Source organism: Diadema antillarum, unplaced genomic scaffold (assembly GCF_040938485.1).
Source record: "Diadema antillarum isolate AM-2024a unplaced genomic scaffold, OU_Dant_1.0 scf00000028, whole genome shotgun sequence".
Classification (NCBI taxonomy): Eukaryota; Metazoa; Echinodermata; class Echinoidea; order Diadematoida; family Diadematidae; genus Diadema; species Diadema antillarum.
In genome coordinates this window covers 3,536,992-3,557,400 of record NW_027270917.1, presented here as the reverse complement: position 1 = coordinate 3,557,400, position 20,409 = coordinate 3,536,992, and the positions used below count along the sequence as shown (strand labels likewise).

At 37.8% G+C, this 20,409-nt stretch overlaps 1 protein-coding gene across 1 annotated transcript; it reads left to right on the top strand.

Moving 5' to 3' along the window:
- Positions 1-897: 897 nt before the first annotated feature.
- On the top strand, positions 898-19,497 carry LOC139735887 (uncharacterized protein C18orf63-like). The gene is made up of 9 exons (XM_071646644.1): positions 898-1,094; positions 1,821-1,956; positions 2,581-2,734; positions 3,049-3,125; positions 3,589-3,698; positions 5,074-5,170; positions 18,047-18,129; positions 18,296-18,465; positions 19,067-19,497. Exons 1-9 carry the CDS (start codon positions 898-900, stop codon positions 19,495-19,497), a joined length of 1,455 nt encoding a protein of 484 aa, XP_071502745.1.
- Positions 19,498-20,409: the final 912 nt, after the last annotated feature.

The window sequence follows — 20,409 nt, the reverse complement described above, 5'->3', positions numbered from 1 at the left end:
AAGCACAGCTTGAAGTGAGTGCACCTTTAACATTTGAAAATGTAGTTGAATCTGATTGAAACATAGCTAAAAAGACATTTTTTTTTTTTAATATACATATTTACAAGACGATCTGGAGATTCTCCCGCCCGAAACCCCTAGCAAACGGGAGACTCCAAGTTGATGTGTGCGAAGCGCGAAGTTCCTAGGATTCTAGATGTTCTCTGGTGCTATCTAAGGCTATTTTTTCAACATACGATAGAAATAAGTAAGAAATCCTTTCCACCGGGAGACACAGAGCCAGGGCGGGAGAAATCAAATCTCAAACGGGAGAACGGGAGATTGTGCAAAAATGGGCTTTCGGTGGGAGACTCCTGTCGAAAACGGGAGAATTGGAGTCTCTGCCATAGGTAACGTTAGACAATTTGAAACACACCAAATTATAGCAGCCCTGCAAATGGGTGCATTGATACTGTGACATTAACCCCGGCCCGGGGCGCTCCTTGCGCACAGTTCTAACGACTAACATTAGAACACTGTCACTGGGCGGCTGGCCCAAATGCTCACAAGATCTTTCATGGTAATTTTTCGTTGGAGCCTATGTTCTAGTACATTAGTAACGTTAGAATCTGTAATAAAGGTGGATCTAAAGAATATAACGATTCTTTGAATTGATGGTCAAGGGAGCGCAGATTTTGTTTTAGGTATCAATATATCTAACAGTTAATGTTGCATTTATATTGTCTTGTATTTTGTTTGAAAATGAAATTCGTTTCTAAATTTGTATCATATAACCGTACCAGCGACCCAAATTACAGCACCCCAGGGTTTATATCACTGTTTTACTAGCAAAGATTATGGGACTTACTGAAGCTATCTCACCTCCCTCGATCCCTTTCTAATGCATACCAGGTGATAATGCCAGCCAACAACAGTTCAGGAGAGTCCTCCATATTCTTTGCCAAAGCTCCAGACCTCGGCCAGCTGTGCGCCATCACCTGTAGGGTTTCTGACAGTGACAGTGATGCACCATCCAGTTTCAGCACGCAAGCATCTAGCAATTCTCATTCTCAGCAACCAAACAGAGGCAACCAGTCCACTGTACTCAAATGCAGGTAGATGCCAATGCCATGAAATAATCCTTGCAACAAACTTTTCTGTTTATCTGTTTGGAGTTTTTGTGTGCTTGAACACTAGTTTTGTTTGTTTGTTTTTAATTCAGTGAACTTTAACTCACTTGTGGATAATTTTTTTTTGTGTGTGTATGATCTTGAAATGATCTCAAGTCATGGAAATAAACATATTGATGTTTTGTAGTCTAACATCAAATACCGGAATAGTCATCCTAAGACAGGAAGTTGGATTATTTTTGACTAGAAATGAGATGTCATGGCATATTACTTGGTGTGTCATTATGGCTGGGAAGTAATTTTTTTTTATGGTTGTTTACCGGTATTTTTCTAGTACAAAGAGTAGGTCTTATTCATAAAATTCAGTGATGGTGTTTTATAGTGAAGGTAAGGCACATATCTTACTTGCTATCATATAAACAGAAGGCTAATACAGTTGCTAGTATGCCATTCTCATAAAGCTTGAGTAGCCACCCAACTGAAAGACTTTGGGGCTTGCCACATTTTTTCATTTGATGTTAATGCCCTCAGACGTAGTGTAATTAAATTCAAGTGTATAATGACCCTCGGTCAACATGTCATATAAGAAACTTAAATCCATAAAATACAAGACCCCTCATTTTTTTTATCATCCTCTTGAATACATCCTCAATGCTTAATGAGACAGGACTTCGGTATCAAGATATCAAATCCACTTGCTTCTGATTTCAGACAGTTGATCTTCACTGAGCCTCGAGTCTTAGCCTCACCATCTCTGCCAGATGGAGGCTACATCAGTGTTGTCTGCAGTCGGGCTTTTTGGTCGACGGGAAAACTGCAGGAAAAATGCCAGAAGATGTCTCTGCAGGTATCATCTCTTTATTAACTCTCATAGCAAAAAAACAAACAAAAAAACAAACAAAACAAAACAAAAAAGAAAGGCTACTGAAAACTGCTCATCAAATGGTGATAAGTCAATAGAGTCTAAGGGGCCTGAGCTTTCGATCCTATTAATGATTTTGCGTGACAAAGACTCTGCTAGGATTGAAAGTTCAGGCCCCTTTTGACTCCATTTATTAGCACTTGATATCTTTCAGTGGTGTCAATCATAAATCATCTTTGTAAGGAAGGGCACTTTTTACCGATGACCCCCCTCCCCCAAAAAAAGAAGAAAAGAAAAGAAGAAAGAATGGATATTGAACCTATACTCAAACTTGGAAGGAAAAAAAATCTTTGTCGCTGATGAAGACAATGGTATCTCATCTTTATTCAAAAATATTCTTTAAAAAAAGAAAATTGTGTTATTGATGAAGAAAATGTCATGTGCAGAAAGTACTCAATGGAATTATTCTTTTGAAATCTCTCCATTACCTTGTGTATAAATACATTCAATCATAGAGCAGTCGGTCATTTAGGATCACCAATTTGTTAGAATATATTCAAGATGGGCACAGAAATGGTTGCCTTTCTGTTGTGATTTTACCATTTGCAGTATGGGGAACCCAAGAAAGTGTATGCAGCAGTCTTCCAGGTCTGTTTCTGCTATACCCTGAAAGCCAAGCTTGCCCCTCTGTGGAACAAGGTCGGAGAGTACTATGTCCAGGGCAGGGACTTCATAACTAGCACTGGACTGCTAGGGGCTGTCAGTAAGCCAATATTTCAATCACTTTTACTCAGTATCCCAGCCATGGAGTGATCCCTTATAACCAACCAAACTTTAGCCGACAAAGCCGTATTGTAATTCTTCATTGAATGAAATTGTACCATACTGAATTTTCTCATTACATGAGTGACAGAATTTCTTATCATGTTTCTTCTAGGTGACTGTTATTTGAAGACATTATTTGAGTAATGCACAGAGAGGATAAAGTGTATGGAGCACTATGTTTTCTACAAGTGCAACCTTGTGTCATAGGCTTCTTGAAAAAGACAATTATTTTGTTTCTTTCTTGTTCCACAGATCTAGAAATCAACATTTCAGAAGGTGAAATAAGTTTTGCCGTCAAACCACAGACAATCAAGCTTCCGCACTGCACTGTAAGTTATGCAAGTATTGCCTGTCTGAAACTTAAGTTGGTATGACTATAAAGAGCACTGTAACAATGCAATTTATTACCAAAAGAAAATCAACATATGGAGCTAGGGGGAAACACCTTCTTGGTCTTTATTGTATGAAATAACCTACAAGCAGTGGCAAATGTTCATGACAACAAAACAAAACCAAAAAATTCTGTATTCGTTTGCAATATACCTGTAATGAGCACCATTTTTTGATTGACTATTGAGACAGCCTATAAAGAATTGTAAGAATCCTGTACAAAAAAAAAAAAAAGATAAATAGATAAAATGCAGCATTCTTTGGGGGTTTGAAAAACTTATTTGTTGGTATACCTTGTTCTTCATGGCATGCATTGTATTTGTTATTATTTAAAATGGATCTTGATGGTATGATGATGGAAAGAATGTCGAAATTTTGATTTTGATTTTAATTTTGATCTAGCTCCAAGAGTTTGGCATCTCCTCCCAGAACATCGCTCAATTTCTGTGTGACACAAGCTCTGTCATCTCAGAGTACTTCATTGGAGACAGGTTCTGCTTTGTGTTACCAAGGTAACCACTTTGATGTTTTTGAATCATTTGCACTAAACCCCTTTCCTGAAAGTACGGTAAAATTTGACTGGATTTGTGCTGTTGCAAAATGAGAAGTGTAAAACAGAGAAATGCTAGATTAAAAGTTTCAGTACCTTGAGCACCTCAATGATTATTCCAATGTTCCTGTAGAGAAGTCCACTCCTTTATTCCTTTATTATAGGTCATTCTTGATGTCCATCTGATTCAAATACATGTAGTACTATTTGAAGCCGATGTCTTGTTACCCACAAAAGGGATTCCAGATAATTTACACAGTGTCATAAATGCATGCAGCATGCCCTATTATCATCTATATAGGACGTTTTAGCGGCGCATTAAAAACGCGTATTGTAGTCCGCTCAATCCGTTCAATATCAGAGCTTATTGAACGAATCGCATAGACCAACGTACCCCATAGGCTACCGTTGTTACTTTCCGTTCAAGATCACACGATATTCAATTATCTGTCTCGTTTATTGCGTGAGCGCTTGCTGAATGCGCAAACGCTCGCTACTAGTGCACGTCATTTTGTTACATTTTTCACAAGCGCGCAAACATCTTGCTAGTTGTTTGTTTCATACGCAGTTTGAGGGGCTTCCCCTTTTCAGCGCTGGGATGGGACTGCCGAGTCAACTTCAAAGACGAGTATATAGTAGCCGGGTAATTTTGTGCAGTTTATGCTTGCTCTGCTTGATTGTATAGATGATAATAATTATATTGGATGGCCTTGATTCATGGAAAACCAGGGAATATTGCACTCGTTAGGATCAATATTGCACTCATCTTCGATTCGTGCAATATTGGCCCTAACTCATGCAATATCCCCTGGTATCCCATTCATAGCCATCCAATAAATATAAATCCTATCCCCCCCCCCCCAAAAAAAAAACCAACAAACAAACAAACAAACAAACAAACAAACAAAAAAAACAAAAAAAAACAAAAACCCAGCAACAACAACAATCCTAAAACACTCATACAACACACAAACACATAAACCTGCAGATCATATCTAATGAAGATGTGAAATGTGTTACATCGTACAAATCATACTGTGACTATTTTTTGTATGGTTTCTTAGTGGCACATTCTACATTATATGACCAGTTATAGGCAACAAGTAGATATTTTGTTGATTATACAATGTACTTTGGTGCTCAAGGTGGCAGTGATGTCTATATTAGGCTTTCAATAGATATACAATATTTTGTGTGTTATAAATATTCAATTGTCATAGCTGTCTCAAGTTTTTGTTGTGTGTGTGTGTTCTGCTCCAAATGTGCCATTTGTCAACGTGTTGTTGAGATTGCAGCAAGAAAAAAACATTGTGTCTTTGTTCTGTATCTCCATGTAGTATGAAGAAAGGAAGAGTGGTAAGCCTCATGCACAATTTACCAGCCTCGAGTCCCTTCAAGACTTATAGTGATCTCAGGAGATACTGGAAGAACACGGTAAAAGAATGTCACTTTGTAGTTCTTTGAAAAATTTTCCATGGTTTTATCTCACATAGAGAGTAGTGAGTATAGTTTGCAAATTTTAATAGAAATGGAAAGATGATAAAATGCACTGTATTTCTCTCTCTTTCATAAAACACTAAAAGAAGATAAGACATATTTCTAAGTAAAGCTCTTACAAAAATTTATTCAAGACCAAATATGACATCTTGCAACACTCAGAAAAGGAAATATTTTGTTAACTCATTAATCCAATGCACGCATGTTTGTGTATTTTCTCAGTAGTGTGTGGAAGTTTCCAAGTTATGTATGGAATGTATAGTTTCTGAGTAGTGTGTGGGAGTTTCCAAGTTCATGACGAGAACACCTCGTCTAAATTGAACTCACCGTTTTGAATGTTTACACAAGAGAAGCTGCTATCCTAATCCTATTAGGATTTAACTGCCATACCCAGCATTACCAACGGTTAGCTCTCTCATGACAGAGACCCCCCCCCCCCCCCCCCCCCCTCCTTTGTTTTTATCTCAGTCTGGCAAGTGTAAAATGACTGCATGCATGGGTGCACGCACACATCAGAGTGCTTTGCCGCACATTGCTGTTGCTATGTTGTCATGAGTATTCTCTCTGCCATTTCTACATGCCGGGGAGGTTGGAAGGGACTTCCCCACCTCTCAGAATATGATTTCTTCATACAATTCAGGTTTTAGACCTTGCAATCCCCTAAAACAGTGTTGAATCAATCCCTAGACTAGAGTGGTAAAGAACTCTTGCAGAGAAAAAAAAATTCCTGCACAAATAAAGATTGCACTTTCTTTAATACGTAATAAAAAAAAATCGTGCAACTTGTGTTTGGTAGAAAATTAACACAAAATTACGATGCCCACATCACAATCATGCAACAAGAAGTAATTTGGTCATCAGCAATGCATTTCCACTGCCGCAAATGTATAAGTGTCTTTGATGTAGACTACACATCTACAAACTGGTGCTGAAATAATCCTCAAACCCGAGTTGGAGGAGGAGTTGCACGTCTAAAATCTCTCCTAACTCGGGTCTGGGGATTATTTCGACACCGTTTTCTAGATAAGGGTAGTCTGAATTCCAGACCCTTCGCCAATTAGATCAATTTTGCCACTCGTGTATGGATTCAAAGGAGTACTTTCTTCTGTTATAGGTCAATGTTTGTACAAGGGATTAACTGTGTAGATAAGAAGCTTGGCTGGTGAGACAAAACGGTGTCGAAAACCCTAGCTAAGCATTGTTTTACTTGGGTTGCTTTAGACGGACTGTATTTCTAATGATTAACACATTCTGTCCATAATAAATGCCAACTTTTAAAGCAGTAGCTCTATTATTTCAAAAGTTATTAGAGTTGAAAGTGAAGAGTGAGGACAAGGTTTTTCAGAAATGAAAAAGGCATTCTAAAGATGCACCTAATCACACTATTCTACCAAAAATGTTCGAGATAAACTGCTAAAAAAACACTTTCCTGGCCTTTTTATGATACCAAATTTTAGCATAATGTAAAATAAGACCCGCTCTGTCAGAAAATATGAAAAAGTCAAGTTCGGCTAGGTTGACCCATTTCACTTATTTTCAGTCCTCACGCAAAATCAGTGTGTGCGATTTTATGTTCGTTTTGAGGTGCACGGTCACATATATAGACCATAATATATAAATTTATATTTATATATATGTATATATATATATATATATATATATATATATATATATATATATATATATATATATAAAGATAAGTAACAAAGCTGCAACAAAGTTCATGCTGTATTCACCAACGGTTTATTTCTTCACACAAATTTTCGGGCGTCTCGCCGCCCTTTCTCAAGTGTTGATACTGAGAGAACAATAACAAAATTAAGCCATAACAATATATTGCAACCGTGTTACCAAGGATGTGCGCTTTAACGCATCCATGCTAGGCATCCTAACACCCAGCGCGCATCCTGGCAACAGTGCAATGTTACGTCATAATGAAATTACAATGAGTATAAAGCATACATGAAAAAACTTGGCACGACTTTATACTTTATACTTTATGCTTTATACTCATTGTAATTTCATTATGACGTAACATTGCACTGTTGCCAGGATGCGCGCTGGGTGTTAGGATGCCTAGCATGGATGCGTTAAAGCGCACATCCTTGGTAACACGGTTGCAATATATTGTTATGGCTTAATTTTGTTATTGTTCTCTCAGTATCAACACTTGAGAAAGGGCGGCGAGACGCCCGAAAATTTGTGTGAAGAAATAAACCGTTGGTGAATACAGCATGAACTTTGTTGCAGCTTTGTTACTTATCTTTTTATCTTGCCAACACGTGGACTACCTTATCAACATATATATATATATATATATACATATTCTTTTCAACCATTATGGCACCATTTGCAATTCTTTGTCAATGCTTGTCTAAATGTTGAAAGCTGTTCTCTAGTGTTTGCGTTTCAGGATGTATGTCACTGTGCTTGTGTGAGTGTGCGTGCGTGTGTGTGCAAAGACAGAGAGAAAAAAAAATCAGAGACTGAAAAGACCAGGGAAAATAAAATATTTTATTGCATTGACCAAATGATACTTCCCCCCTGTGGTATTTGCAGCGATATCAGAATCTTACAGCGAAATTCACCCAACATTTTATATTTATCTATTAAAGACGGTTTACATCATTCTTGATATATGAAATATAATACATCTCCACAAATTTCTAGGAAAGCTGAAAATAAACTCATGTGTGTTCATAGGAGGAGATATAGAGGATACTCAAAGAGTGACGTGATCTCTCGCTTAGTCTAAATGTGCTGATGCGATATGCCGGAAGTAGGAAGACACGCCCATAGACTCTATTTGTAAGCACAGTCGCACGCGCCCGCCCGGCCAGGGACCGCGACTGTATAAAAAGGAGTGAAGATGACGGTGGTATCAATAGTTCCTCGAGAACGCGCTTTTAGGGCTGAGACAAAAGACGAAATCTCATACTGCCGGATTGAACCACGTGCACAACGAATCCATATCAATGCTATTTTAATTCCAAAACAAGAAGAAGAAAAATCAAGTTAACACGAGGACGGCATACTCTGAGAGAGAAAGAGAAAAAAAAAGCAACGGCAGATACGGGAGGAGAGTGTCATTTGAAACATTACACGCGGTGAAAGAGCATTTACAAGATGGTGCTCAGACCAACACGAGTTTGTGACATGCTCTGCAGAAAAACGTCTCCATCGTCGGCTCCAATTTCTCGGCCACCAACACGAGTACATTATTACTGTATCCCAATACAGAGCAGAAACATCAGTAATTGGTGGAAAAATGGTAAGTACAGATTTTCCTTTGACTCCGAGTCCTTTATATGACCATAAAATTGGTTCAAATGGAGTAGTTTTGAATAAATGATTAGATGGACGATGCACGTTTTATCTGACCTTAAAGATAGAGCTTACCTCCTTTCTGAGCATCAGAACATTGTTATATCACGATGCAGTGACATTGTCTTAAAGTAAATACTGTATTCCGTCTTTTTATTTTGGAAGAAACTCCCACTTTGAAAACGCCGACCAAAAAATCTCATGGTTACTGGCATTCTTTATTCCTTCAGCAAGTCAGGACGTCCGGTTGTGGGAAAAAATGAAACTATTAATCCTACTTTTATACAAATCTATCATGTTCGGTGACTGAGAATTTGAGTGATGTACTCGTTCAAAAGAAACGGAAGCGCGATGGCTTGCGGCTTGTGCATGCATTCCATACTATTGTGTTCCGTTTCGAGTGTAACCGTTGTGTAAACTACAGTTCGTCGGTTTTGAAAAGAAAATGACAAGTCCAAAGTTCAGCCTCGTATGAAATGATATTCTGTGTTCTCCTTCTTCTCTTTCCGTCTCGCTCTTTTAGTACCTTTGTGATCTCACATGCAAAAACTGGATATGCTTTAGTTGCCGAATGCTTTGAAATATCATGAGAAGCTGGCAGATTTTGAAAGGGTTTTAAACAATAATAGAATAAAAATTGAACTTCCGTGATTCAACGTCCGCACGGTTGGAAAAGCCGACGGTGGCATGCTTTTATGATAACATAATTCTAGACAGCATAACGGTACAAAGACTGTACTCTGTAGCAATGATAATGTTTGTACGAAGCCTGATATAGGTAGAAAGCGTGTCAACTAAGTGTGTATTATTCTATCACAGGTAGGCCCTAGATGTATAAAGGCCTTAGCGGATTTGTTTTATTCAAGATTATCAATTTTTGTATGATAACGCTGGGTAAAGTGCACTCTCAGAGGCCATAAATTATTATCTTATATTTGTCCAATTCCAAAATGTTTATCATGTTGTTTTTATTTCATGAATTAATGACTATAACAGCAATATCAATACACCTTCGCTGTATATACTCATGTACAAGTATACGAGCATGCCCCAAACGCCTTCGTTATCTTTTATATGCTTTATATTTACATGATATATGTTTGTACACAGAAGCATGGAAGCATGTTAGCAAGCACTTAGACCGATAAATATGCCTCTTGTTCGGTGGCCCTTGAGGAGCCGACCGTATTACCGACAGCACAGTTAACAATTAGAGGCCGACGAACAAGAGGAAGATTTAATGGTCCAGCATGTACGCACAACAACACTTCGTGGTTAATTTTGAGCACTCGTCGGCTATCTTCTCACTGAGTGGGAAGCGTATGTGGTTGCTGTATAATGATTGTAGTTTGATAGTGAGCGTCGACTGATTTGCGCCTTTATGTTCCTCCCACTTGGGAAGGTATAACATCCCTGGCATTCCTCATCGCTGCTGTGTCGACACTTCACGCCGCCGATGCCTCGCCGGTACAGTGGCACGTCAACAGCCCGCCACACGGGTCCTCCGGTACTTGCGATCACAACATTCTACAAAGGCGAATTGATTCTTTGTGGCACTCAACAAACGATGTCTTCGAAAATTTCGTAAGTACTCACAATCTTTAATAGACAAGATAGCATTCTCTCTCACAAGTACGCACAAACAGAGAGAACTGCTCATGCGGATAGCGTGCATGGACACTTGTTTAACCCCTTTTGTGCCAATGAGCCAAATGTGAACAAATTCTGCACACATACCCATGGGTAGGAAGTAATATGTCATGAAGAGGGTTAAAAGGAAATGGAGGGGTGAAGTGCTGCCCTCTACAGGTGCAAAGTATGGTTTCTTGCACAAATTAGATAGTGTCATGGTAATTGTGGTTAGAGAGAAGGTGAATAGCAGCTTTTAAAACAATATGGCTGATGGTATTGTGATCATAAAGAATAACAACATTTGTAATGATGATGGAAACACTAACGGTGACTTTAAATGTCAGTAAGCTCATGTCGACACATGCTAAGGAACTGGATAGCTTCAGCAATTGTTGTTTGTGTTTTCGTAGTGTTCTATCATCAAACTATACCAATTACAGTGATAAGAACCCCTCCTAATGGACGAGAATTATGTCAAGTTTCTATTTTGGCATGTGGGAAGAGAGATTCGGACGAATGCAAGTTAAGAGTTTGTGGTCCCTATGTGAAACCATACTGGTTACATTGATACAACTAAGCTTTTTTCCCACGATGCTTTGATAATCATAATTCCAAGTCTATGAAGCAGTGTCATTTAATTTTAAGAAGCTTACACTCAATGCAGTTGTCCACCAATGGCAATGTATGTAGGATCTTATTATCACAGTGCGCCACGTGTTTTGTTTCTTTGCCATGAAGAAACGAGATCGTCCATCGCAAGATTCGGAGGATAACGCAAGTGTTCGCAATCTGCCGGAGATCATAAATGAAAATCATGATGCAGTTTCAAACGTAAGAATCTTTTCACTTTCTTTTCCATATCTATATTATCACATAATATCTGTATGAGTCACATGGAAAGGGGAGAGTGCCGTAAATACATAGACTGTTATGCTTCGTTGTTCTGCATTTTTTTTTTTTTTTTTTTTGCTCAGAGAAAGATTTTGGCCAAGATGCTTTAACTCTCAAATTAAAGTGAGCACTGTAATTTCCCTACAGAAACACTCTGTAGAAATGAATATCTTATTCATAATGGAAAAAAAATGCAATTTGTGCAGTGCTATATCAATCAAATACACGCACGCCTACGTGCTCCAAAAGCATTTTCAAAGTCAGTGCCAAGTCTCTTGTAACAGCACCCTAATTGTTAAAAGGGGAAATCCAGATGATTTTTATAATATCATATCATGTTGTACATGAATCGAATTGAATATATAGATTTGTTGAATTCAAACGAGTTCCTTGAGCAGGTAAACCAACAATATGACACATGAAAACAGAGTAAAACGAACAACGATGATGGCAAATAGAAGGTTCTCATGCTTCAAAACAAAAATAATATGCTGTAATGTAATTCCATTATAATGACATTTGCTTAACAAGGTCACCTGTGAGAATTAATGCGTGCTTATTTCTTTTGTTCTACTTCCTTGAGCCCCCACTCATGTTTTGTTTTTTTAGGCCATCATCCTTGCTCATCGTCATTGGTTATAAACTTTGGAAACATCACAATTGCTGAAAATTCTGTAACTCTGTACACAATATGTCAATTTCAGGCAATTTGTCAGTGAGTTGCAATAACCCATAATGTACTTGTTCAAATGCAAAAGTCTGAAAATAGTTCGGAGGTCTCATATAGAGACAAGCCGTGTTGTACTTCAGACATTCCTTGACGGGAAAATAGTAACGGTTTGTAATTGATATCTTACACCTACAGATTCCAGTCAGGTATGGTCGTTACCATAGAGACCTTAGACGCTACCAGAGCGCCTATGAGCAGATGGAGGATGACGAACACTTTCTGCAGACCGAATCTGAAATCCGCTTCCATGAAGAGTTCAGCATTATTCAGGAACTGATCACAAATGTCGTACACTGCATTGAAAGAATCGTAAGTAATCATGGTCGTATTCGTCCAATGATGTCAGCTTTAAAAGAAAAGAAACACAAAAAAGCAACAACGGGAACAAATTCATCATAACAGAACTACAAAACGAAAAATGTGAAGTGGTTAGATATTTCCTATAGAACCATGCATACGGTGAGTAGACACCTGGTAGAGTAGAGTATCTTGTAAGATTTCATCAAAGTAAAATTTGTATAACTAAAGACATTCTAAACCTCTGTTTTTGGAAGCTTTAACTCCGATTGTGAAATGAATCTGAGTCGAGCTAATGACACACAAGGTATTAAATAACAACGTCCAACGGGGAAGATTGTTGCCCGTGATAAACACCGATATTTAGTATAGAGCCAGACTCGGTGACTTATAAACAGAAGTCTCCATTCATATTGTAATGGTTAGTGTTTCAGGACAAGGTTGGAATAAAGAGTAAGTGGAAGGGGAGAATCTTCGCTTACTTCCATGTTTCTTTTTGACATCATTTTAATGTAACGTACTATATTTTATACCGATTATTTCTTTTTTTCCCATTTCTGTCAATATTTCATACTTTATAGTGTACCCTATTCAGGGAACTGATTTAACTTAAATAAAATCAAATTCAAGAGGAGGGGCAAGCCACCCTCCCCCGATAAGGACACATCTTATATAACAGGAATACAAGAAAGTTACCCGCCCCCTTTAGTTATATTCAGATATAAAATGTTACTCGGATGGTATATTTTTCTTTTATATTTGGACACGTACTGAATTCTTATTTCTAACGTTTTTCTGTATATACGATTCTTAAGAAAGTATCAAACCAGAAGGTTTAATGGCGCCTGATGTTTTCTTCTTTTTTCTTGACATGCAGGAAGGGATAGAAACGAACACCAGCTACATCGAAGCGCCTACCTTTCCTTCAGCGTCAACACCCATTACTATCTCACTGCGGTCACGTTTCGTCCAGAAGCATTTCCAGACATACTTACGGTCAGTGAAGACCACTGTGCAGTCTTTGATCGACGCTCAGGCTGATACTCACACAACAAGGCAACGGCGAACTCTGACTGACGACCTCTTCGCTTACCTAGGACGTTGATCACTCTCACTTGTCTTGAGTTAATTATTACGCTCTTTTCTGCGTTAATTTATTTATTTTCTTCTTCTCCGGTCGGTAAAGGCCTGTTCAATTTTTGTATGGCGATATTCGCCCATTTTGTTGTTTTTTCACTAATTCACCGCAGTTTACCTATCTATAGTGTTTACCTCGTTTGGCATGGTTTATCTTATTGTTCATGAGGGTGTGCCTTCCTCTGGTAAAAAAAACAATGACTATTTTGCCTAATCGCGTATTAATGTTAACTATGTCTTAGTATAATATTATGTATTATCTTCAAAGCACTTTGCTTGACGATAGTTTCACATCTAATTTATGCTTATATAATGTTCGAAACAGTACTTAGGCCAATTAGAGATACTGTGCATAAGTTTCCACAAATTGGCAATGATATCCATGTATATATATTTATCTATTTATTTGTATGTTTCTGATGTCTAAAGACGCGAATCTTTAGATCCCCACATTTTCATAATCCAGCGAGTGACATGACATGGTGAAATTGTATTCAAATTTGATCGAGTACCTATTAATGGCGTAAATCATCAAATGGCTCTTTGTAGTTAAACGTCTGCTTTTGCAGTAGGTATGTCATTGTTTTTCCTATATTGTTTTCTTCTATTGAGAGAATATTAAGAAACAAATGGATGCACAAGACTCTTCGTTTAGTTTTCTAAATTTATTCCAGTATTTTCACCGAAAACTTGAAGAAACTGATCATTTAGAAAGACTATCCAATCTATGTTGCTTAAACGGGGCAGAAAGGTAATAGTAAGTGTGCTGAATATGTTACTGCTTTAAAGGAAATTGTGCATTCTATAGTAATCGTAAAATACACGGAAATGAAACAGCGCATGCCAATGGTGACTGGATCATTAAGGTACGTTCTCATATTATCAGTGCTCTGTAATGTTCTTGTTTTCAAGCTAAAAGATGCGCGGCACAGTACTTTGTGTATATTTGATTCTCTATAATATGAAAATATATTCTATTTCTTTGCTTATGGCTTTTGTGATGAAATGATTATGATCGAGATTCAACGGTGTTGTAATTTCAATAATGAAATTCATAACGCCTCAAAATTACAATCGTATTTTTATTCTCTACTTCATTGAAATATTATGATAAACATGCATATATAACATATATATATATATATATATATATATATATATATATGATAAAAACCTAAAATGGCGTTAGACTATTTTAGGGTTTTTTTGTGAGTGTATGAATTTGTAGGTACTTCTCCTTGTAAGAATGTAAGGTTGAATTGTGTATTGTTAAATAAGATTTTTTTTTTGGGGGGGTGGGGGTTTATTTCAAGCGTCGTTTGAAAGAAAATACATGTTTATCTTGTTCAAGTCATATCTAAGTAATTGTCAATTTACACTTCTTTATCAATTACTACTTCATCAATGATTACTCTCTTTACTCATACTGATGACAGTTGAAAGGGAAATGCTTTTTTTTCCTCCTAATGTGTACTCACATCAGATTTGATCTCTGTACTCACCTTTTGTATTGTTTTGTCAGCCTCATCGTATTATCTCGATATTAAAATCATATATTTATTACCGTAATTTCGATGCAACGTGTAATATTCCATTTGTCTACATCTTTGTTGTTCTTTTTTCGTAAAACTTGTTACGATATTTTTGTTTTACATGTTCAAGTGAGTTAACCACATGCATCGTATACTTTCATTTCATTTCATTTATTAAGTTTCCAAGCAAATCATACAGTGTTGTATTTACAACATCAATCCATGACAGTGTAAATTAACACATTATCTAGTTCAGTATAAAATTATACAAAAAGCATTTACATAGCACAAAATCAATTAAAATAATTCTGAAGGATACATTCATGACGGATAAATAAAATTGTGTGCGGAGGAAACCTACATAAAAACAGATGCTTGTGGGAGTACGATCCCCGAAAGAAGATAAACCTCAGGCTATCACAGTCACACACACACACTCTGGACGCACGCACGTGCATCTGGGGAAGTATGCGTGCGCGTGTGTGTGCGCGCGCACACACACACACACACACACACACACAACAAGGAGAAGAGAATGAGAAAGAAGAAGAGGAGAAAACACCAACAAGACCGTAATAGGGACAGTATTAATGACGGTACCTGCAGCTGCAAAAGGAAAGAAATATGAAAGAAAAGAATTGAAAATAAAACCATGTAGACCTGTTCTACAATCATGCCGAATATTCTACATCAGTATTAATGATTCTAAAGCATCTGGTAAATCAGTATTATTAATTCATATTATAACCAGGGTACTGCAAAAGAAGTTTAGATTTAAGCTTACGTTTGAATGAATACCAACCGGAAGTTCATTGTATTTCACTATCTAAAGAATTCCAAAATTTAGGACCATTGTAAATAACAGAAAATAATACTAGAAAATGAATAATCAAACGACTATACAATTAACTGTCGTAGGAAAATAGCAAAATTCAAAAATTTCCAGTTACTTCATGAAACCAAACTGTACAATTGTGTAAAAGAAAAATATCTTTTGCTCTTTCAAAAATTATAAGAAACTAAAGATTGACCACAGTGACCCATTTCAGGTAATAGTTGTTGTTGTTGTTGTTGTTGTTGTTGTTGTTGTTGTTGTTGTTGTTGTTGTTGTTTTGAGTCCTCACAGAGAATCGGGGAGCCCCATTTTTCTTTTTTTTTTCTATTTTGGTTTTGTGATGCATTGTCACATTCGATCAATCTTAATCAATCAATAACAGTGTATATACAAGATAAAGTCTATTTCATAAAAAATTAGATACTGTAATCACATCAGAATCGTATTCATTTGTTTGTTTGTTTGTTTGATTGATTTATTTTTCTTCCAACACAGTTTCATAAATAAATCAAGATTCTTTTCATTGATATCGCATAGAATATCAGTAAGCAGATTACAATGTACATGATTCAAAGAAGGAAAATTGATGTGTAAATCAATTCCAGTAATAAAATATAACTCGTATCACCAAATTTCCAAATAATTACCTGAGAAATTATTTGGAAGAAGGACTGCCACTATAAGCAAAAGCCTGAACACGTAGCAGCCCAGGGACCTATCTACATAATACACATATATTGTTTGCGAAATGGGGAAATACTCCAAAATATAATATACTGTAAATGCATTATGTTTTATATTCTAGTGCATAGATAAAGTAAAGTGAATTATGATGAAGATGATGGTGATGATGACAGGGTAATGATGGGGGGAAATGTGATAATGAAGATGAAAGTGATGGTGGTGATTCTGAAGATGATGGGAATGAAATGAAATGATAGACACAGAAACATTGTCTTTTAATACAAGTTAAAAAATACATATCAGTGGTTGTTTCTGTTTAAATTGATATCCTTTTTCTGTGTACTAAGGAAAGACTAAAACTACAAAGGAAAGCATTATCATATAGCACAGAAATTACAAAGGAGTGGCCACGACTTCAAAACTGGAATATGTATTCGTAAATGATTTTCAAGGAAGCCGAGGGAATAGAACTTATTCATCAGGTATCTGATTCTGCAACTGCGTATATGTACTTTAAAGATAAAAGCTTATCTGTACTTGGACATGATTCCAAATAGAAGATACAAATGGTTTGATATTTCCCTGCCATACAGTCGGATGCCAACTTCCGCACCGATAAAACCAGAGATGGAAAGCAAAAAGGCAAATATATATATATATATATATATATATATATATATATATATATATACAGATATAGATACATATTTATAGATTACACAAGTATATCAAACAATCAACAAAACGGAACATCCAAAATTGGTTATAATTTGTAGGGAATTTCAGAAACAAAATAGAGTCTCTCTTTTGTGTATTCAATGGTAAAATGTCCATAGGTATTTGGAGTTTTTGAAGTTTTTTTTTTTATCATCACCTTTTTGTCCGCCATTTTCACCTTTGTCCTGTCTTTCTTTTTCTCTCTCTATATGTGACACTGCACCTCAAAACAAACAAAAAGTCGCCAGACATAAATTTTTAGTTTAGACCATATTCTGAAAGAGCAGACTTTAAGCTTTAAAATGATGTATAACTCAAATCAAATGGACTCTCCTAACCTATCTAAATATTGGAAAGAAAGCACAAACTCAGGAAAGGTGTCAACTGAGAAAAGAGGCTCTGAAGTACAGTGTCTATTCAAGCGCTTAATCTTTACCAAACCGTGCTGGCTGTGCGATGAATGGGACAAAAAATAGGAAGTAAACCACCAGAGTAACAACAATGAAGGGATTATCAGATTAAACTGAAATTAAGCATACCTCATTACTTATGAAATTCCATTTCTACTTTGCTTGTGTGCACCATAAGAAATGCATACAATGTAGCATTGTCCCAAAGACAAATCTGGTCAGTTTTTGTTTGTTCTTAAGCCTACAATTGGAATGTACTGGCACTTCAGCAAATAAAAAAACAAAACAAAACAATAAAGGGTAATATGAAGTCACCTCATGGCCATGAGTTTTGCTCTCCACAAAGGCAGTTTTGCAAGAACTGCTGTGTTTGATTACAGCAAATAATCATTTCCTTTCATTGCTTATCACTCTTTGCAGCAGTGAATTTGAGTGAATGAGAAGATTTAGCAAAGCTTTCCAGTGCCATATTCGATGGCTCATCTAACATTTGAAATGTGAGTCAATTGACAGCCATCAGGTAGTTGCTGTTTTGTCTTCCTTTGGTTGAAATATCACATAGAAGGAATACTGGCATGGCACTGGCACTAACTTGTGAATGTTTACTTCATTGTGTGCTGACAGTATGGATACCGACTACCAGAGAGTGGAGAAGGCCTTGTTTACCTTGAAATCTTCTTCCCAGCCATCAGAAACACTCTTTTCACGTATCCTTTGAACGCAGTGTGGCCAAATATTGTATGGGTGTATTAGCTGCTGTAGCATTAGATCTAAGCTCTGTTTGAAATCAAATATCCAGTACACTGTACATATATGTATAGTTTGAATGCAAACCTGTAGGGATTTTCCTTAGCCTAAGCATTAATGAACCAGATATCCAGAGTTCTGCATCAGGATGAAAGAACCGCAGCGGATCAAACGCGTCGACCCAGCCCCGATCCTGGCAGCGTTCCTGGCTGATGTCAGGAGAAAGTTTCCCTCCATGTGTGACAATCCCATGGAGCTGACTAGAAAGGCTATGTATACTGCTGTCACCATGTCAAGTGCCGTTATGGAAGAGGTTCTTCTCATTTAAAGATATTATGCAATAATTGGACATAGAGGAAGAGAAGGTGCAAAGCTCATGAAAAGTGCACAGTCAGTTTGTCAGAGTTTGTCATGTTTGTCAAATCCCCAAATGCTGCCAACATAGAAGTATTCAGGAACAGCTTTATATTTACTTTATATGGATAGTGATAGCCATTTTTGCTCTGTTCTGGAATTATATATGCAGGTGTAGATCATCACATGAGAGTTTGCAGCTAATACTTTGTAGAAAAGAGATAGTGGAATGTGCTTGTTTTATTTTGTGATTTCAGGTTTTTTTGGTTTTTTTTATCCCCCCAGACAACTCAACCTGACAGATTCCAGAAAAGAAATGTGTAGTGCAGGCGAAATCGGTTTCAAAATATTTAATGTGAAATAGTCTGCATAGTCAGGATGCATCAATTTGATGAAGTAAACATGTGCAATTTAAAACTTTATATCATATATAGAGACTTAGAAGGGATCATACATTGGATGTAGAGCAAATGACGCCTGGTCATACATACCCTAGGTAATTATCTAAATGAACATAATGACACCTTCCTTTCCTATATGCAGACCAGTCCAAGCAGTGTATCCTGTGTCAGTCTGGTCAGCCAGCCAGCCCCTCGGACTCGGCAAATCCCAACCCGCAGCCTTGTCTCTCTAGCAGAGTGTTACAAGAAACACCCAGATTGTCCACTGCCTTCCCACCAGCCACCTCCCTATCATTCCTTGAGTGGACAGCAGAAGAACATCATGCCCACCACAGGATACATTATCAAGACTCACTTGACCAGCGAGACCATGCTACTCTGTCCCACACCCATCCACACCAAAGCAGGGTCCAAGAAAGGGTAGTATCTCCTCATCTGCAGGGCAAAGACATGGTTGTCCAAATCAAGTACCTACCTATGCTGCTGCTACTGGGGAGCATTTCCATGGTCACTCTTCCACACCACATGACCCAAGGATCGCGCCTGACCAAGTTGGGATACAAAGCTCTGTAGCTTGTGGAAACCCGGAGACAGTTTCGATGGCGGTGTATAGGCTGGCAAGGACTTTCATGTGCCTACCACAGCAGCTGCTAGTATGATGAAAAAGAGGCTGCCAGATAGTGGAGGAATTGGGAAGCAGCAGGCTCATACAATGTTCAGCATGGCTGCTCATCTTCAGAGTAAGTCTCAGCAAGATGCTGGTGATGTCCAGCGAAGCTTTGAACCTTCGACCTGCCTTCATGGGCAGTCGAGCCTGAGTGCTATTGGTTTGGGCCAACCCTGTAGGCAGATCCATGGACAGCTCTCAGATGGCAGTCAGAGACAAAGGAACCATGTCTTTGATATCTCTGAAAGCAGTCAGCCAGAAAGCCCCCACCATTTGTGCCCATCTTCAAGCCAAAGCCAACCCTATCACATATCACCAGTGAGCACAAAGCTCCTGCAGGACCCAAAATCAAACCGACCTTTACTGCCCGCAACCGAAGCGTGTCACACCATCTACCCGTACGGTGCAGCACAAAGAAGTGGCGGGACACCCCTCTGCAGTCCATCCCACACAGACATCTCTGCAGCCATCGGAAGATGTGATCCCACCAACCCAGCCACAGGTGCTCAATCATACCAGTGGTCTCATAAAAGTTGCACAATCCACTTCAGCTTTCTCTGCTGTTGGTCAAGGCAAATCTGGGCAGTTCATTAGAGGGCCATCCGTTCAGCAACCAGTCAACAGTTTAAGCAATGAAACCCCTGCCAGAAAGAGAAAAGTCCAGGTGAGCTAGTGTTGTCATATTGTACGAGTTGAATGCTTTGTTGCGCCAACCCTCCATTGATGTTGAGTCAGTACTCATCTCCATCATTACCATTTTACCCCTACAAAGCTCATTCAAGTTGTTATTTAATGGGAGCTCTTTTTTTTTCAGGCTC

Bases quoted from the DNA above. Each gene is read 5' to 3' on its own strand.
- LOC139735887 (XM_071646644.1), top strand. From the start codon at position 898: ATGCCAGCCAACAACAGTTCAGGAGAGTCCTCCATATTCTTTGCCAAA. The intron at 3,699-5,073 runs GTAACCACTTTG...ATCTCCATGTAG, and splicing joins TTCTGCTTTGTGTTACCAAG to TATGAAGAAAGGAAGAGTGG. The intron at 5,171-18,046 runs GTAAAAGAATGT...GTGTGCTGACAG, and splicing joins GGAGATACTGGAAGAACACG to TATGGATACCGACTACCAGA.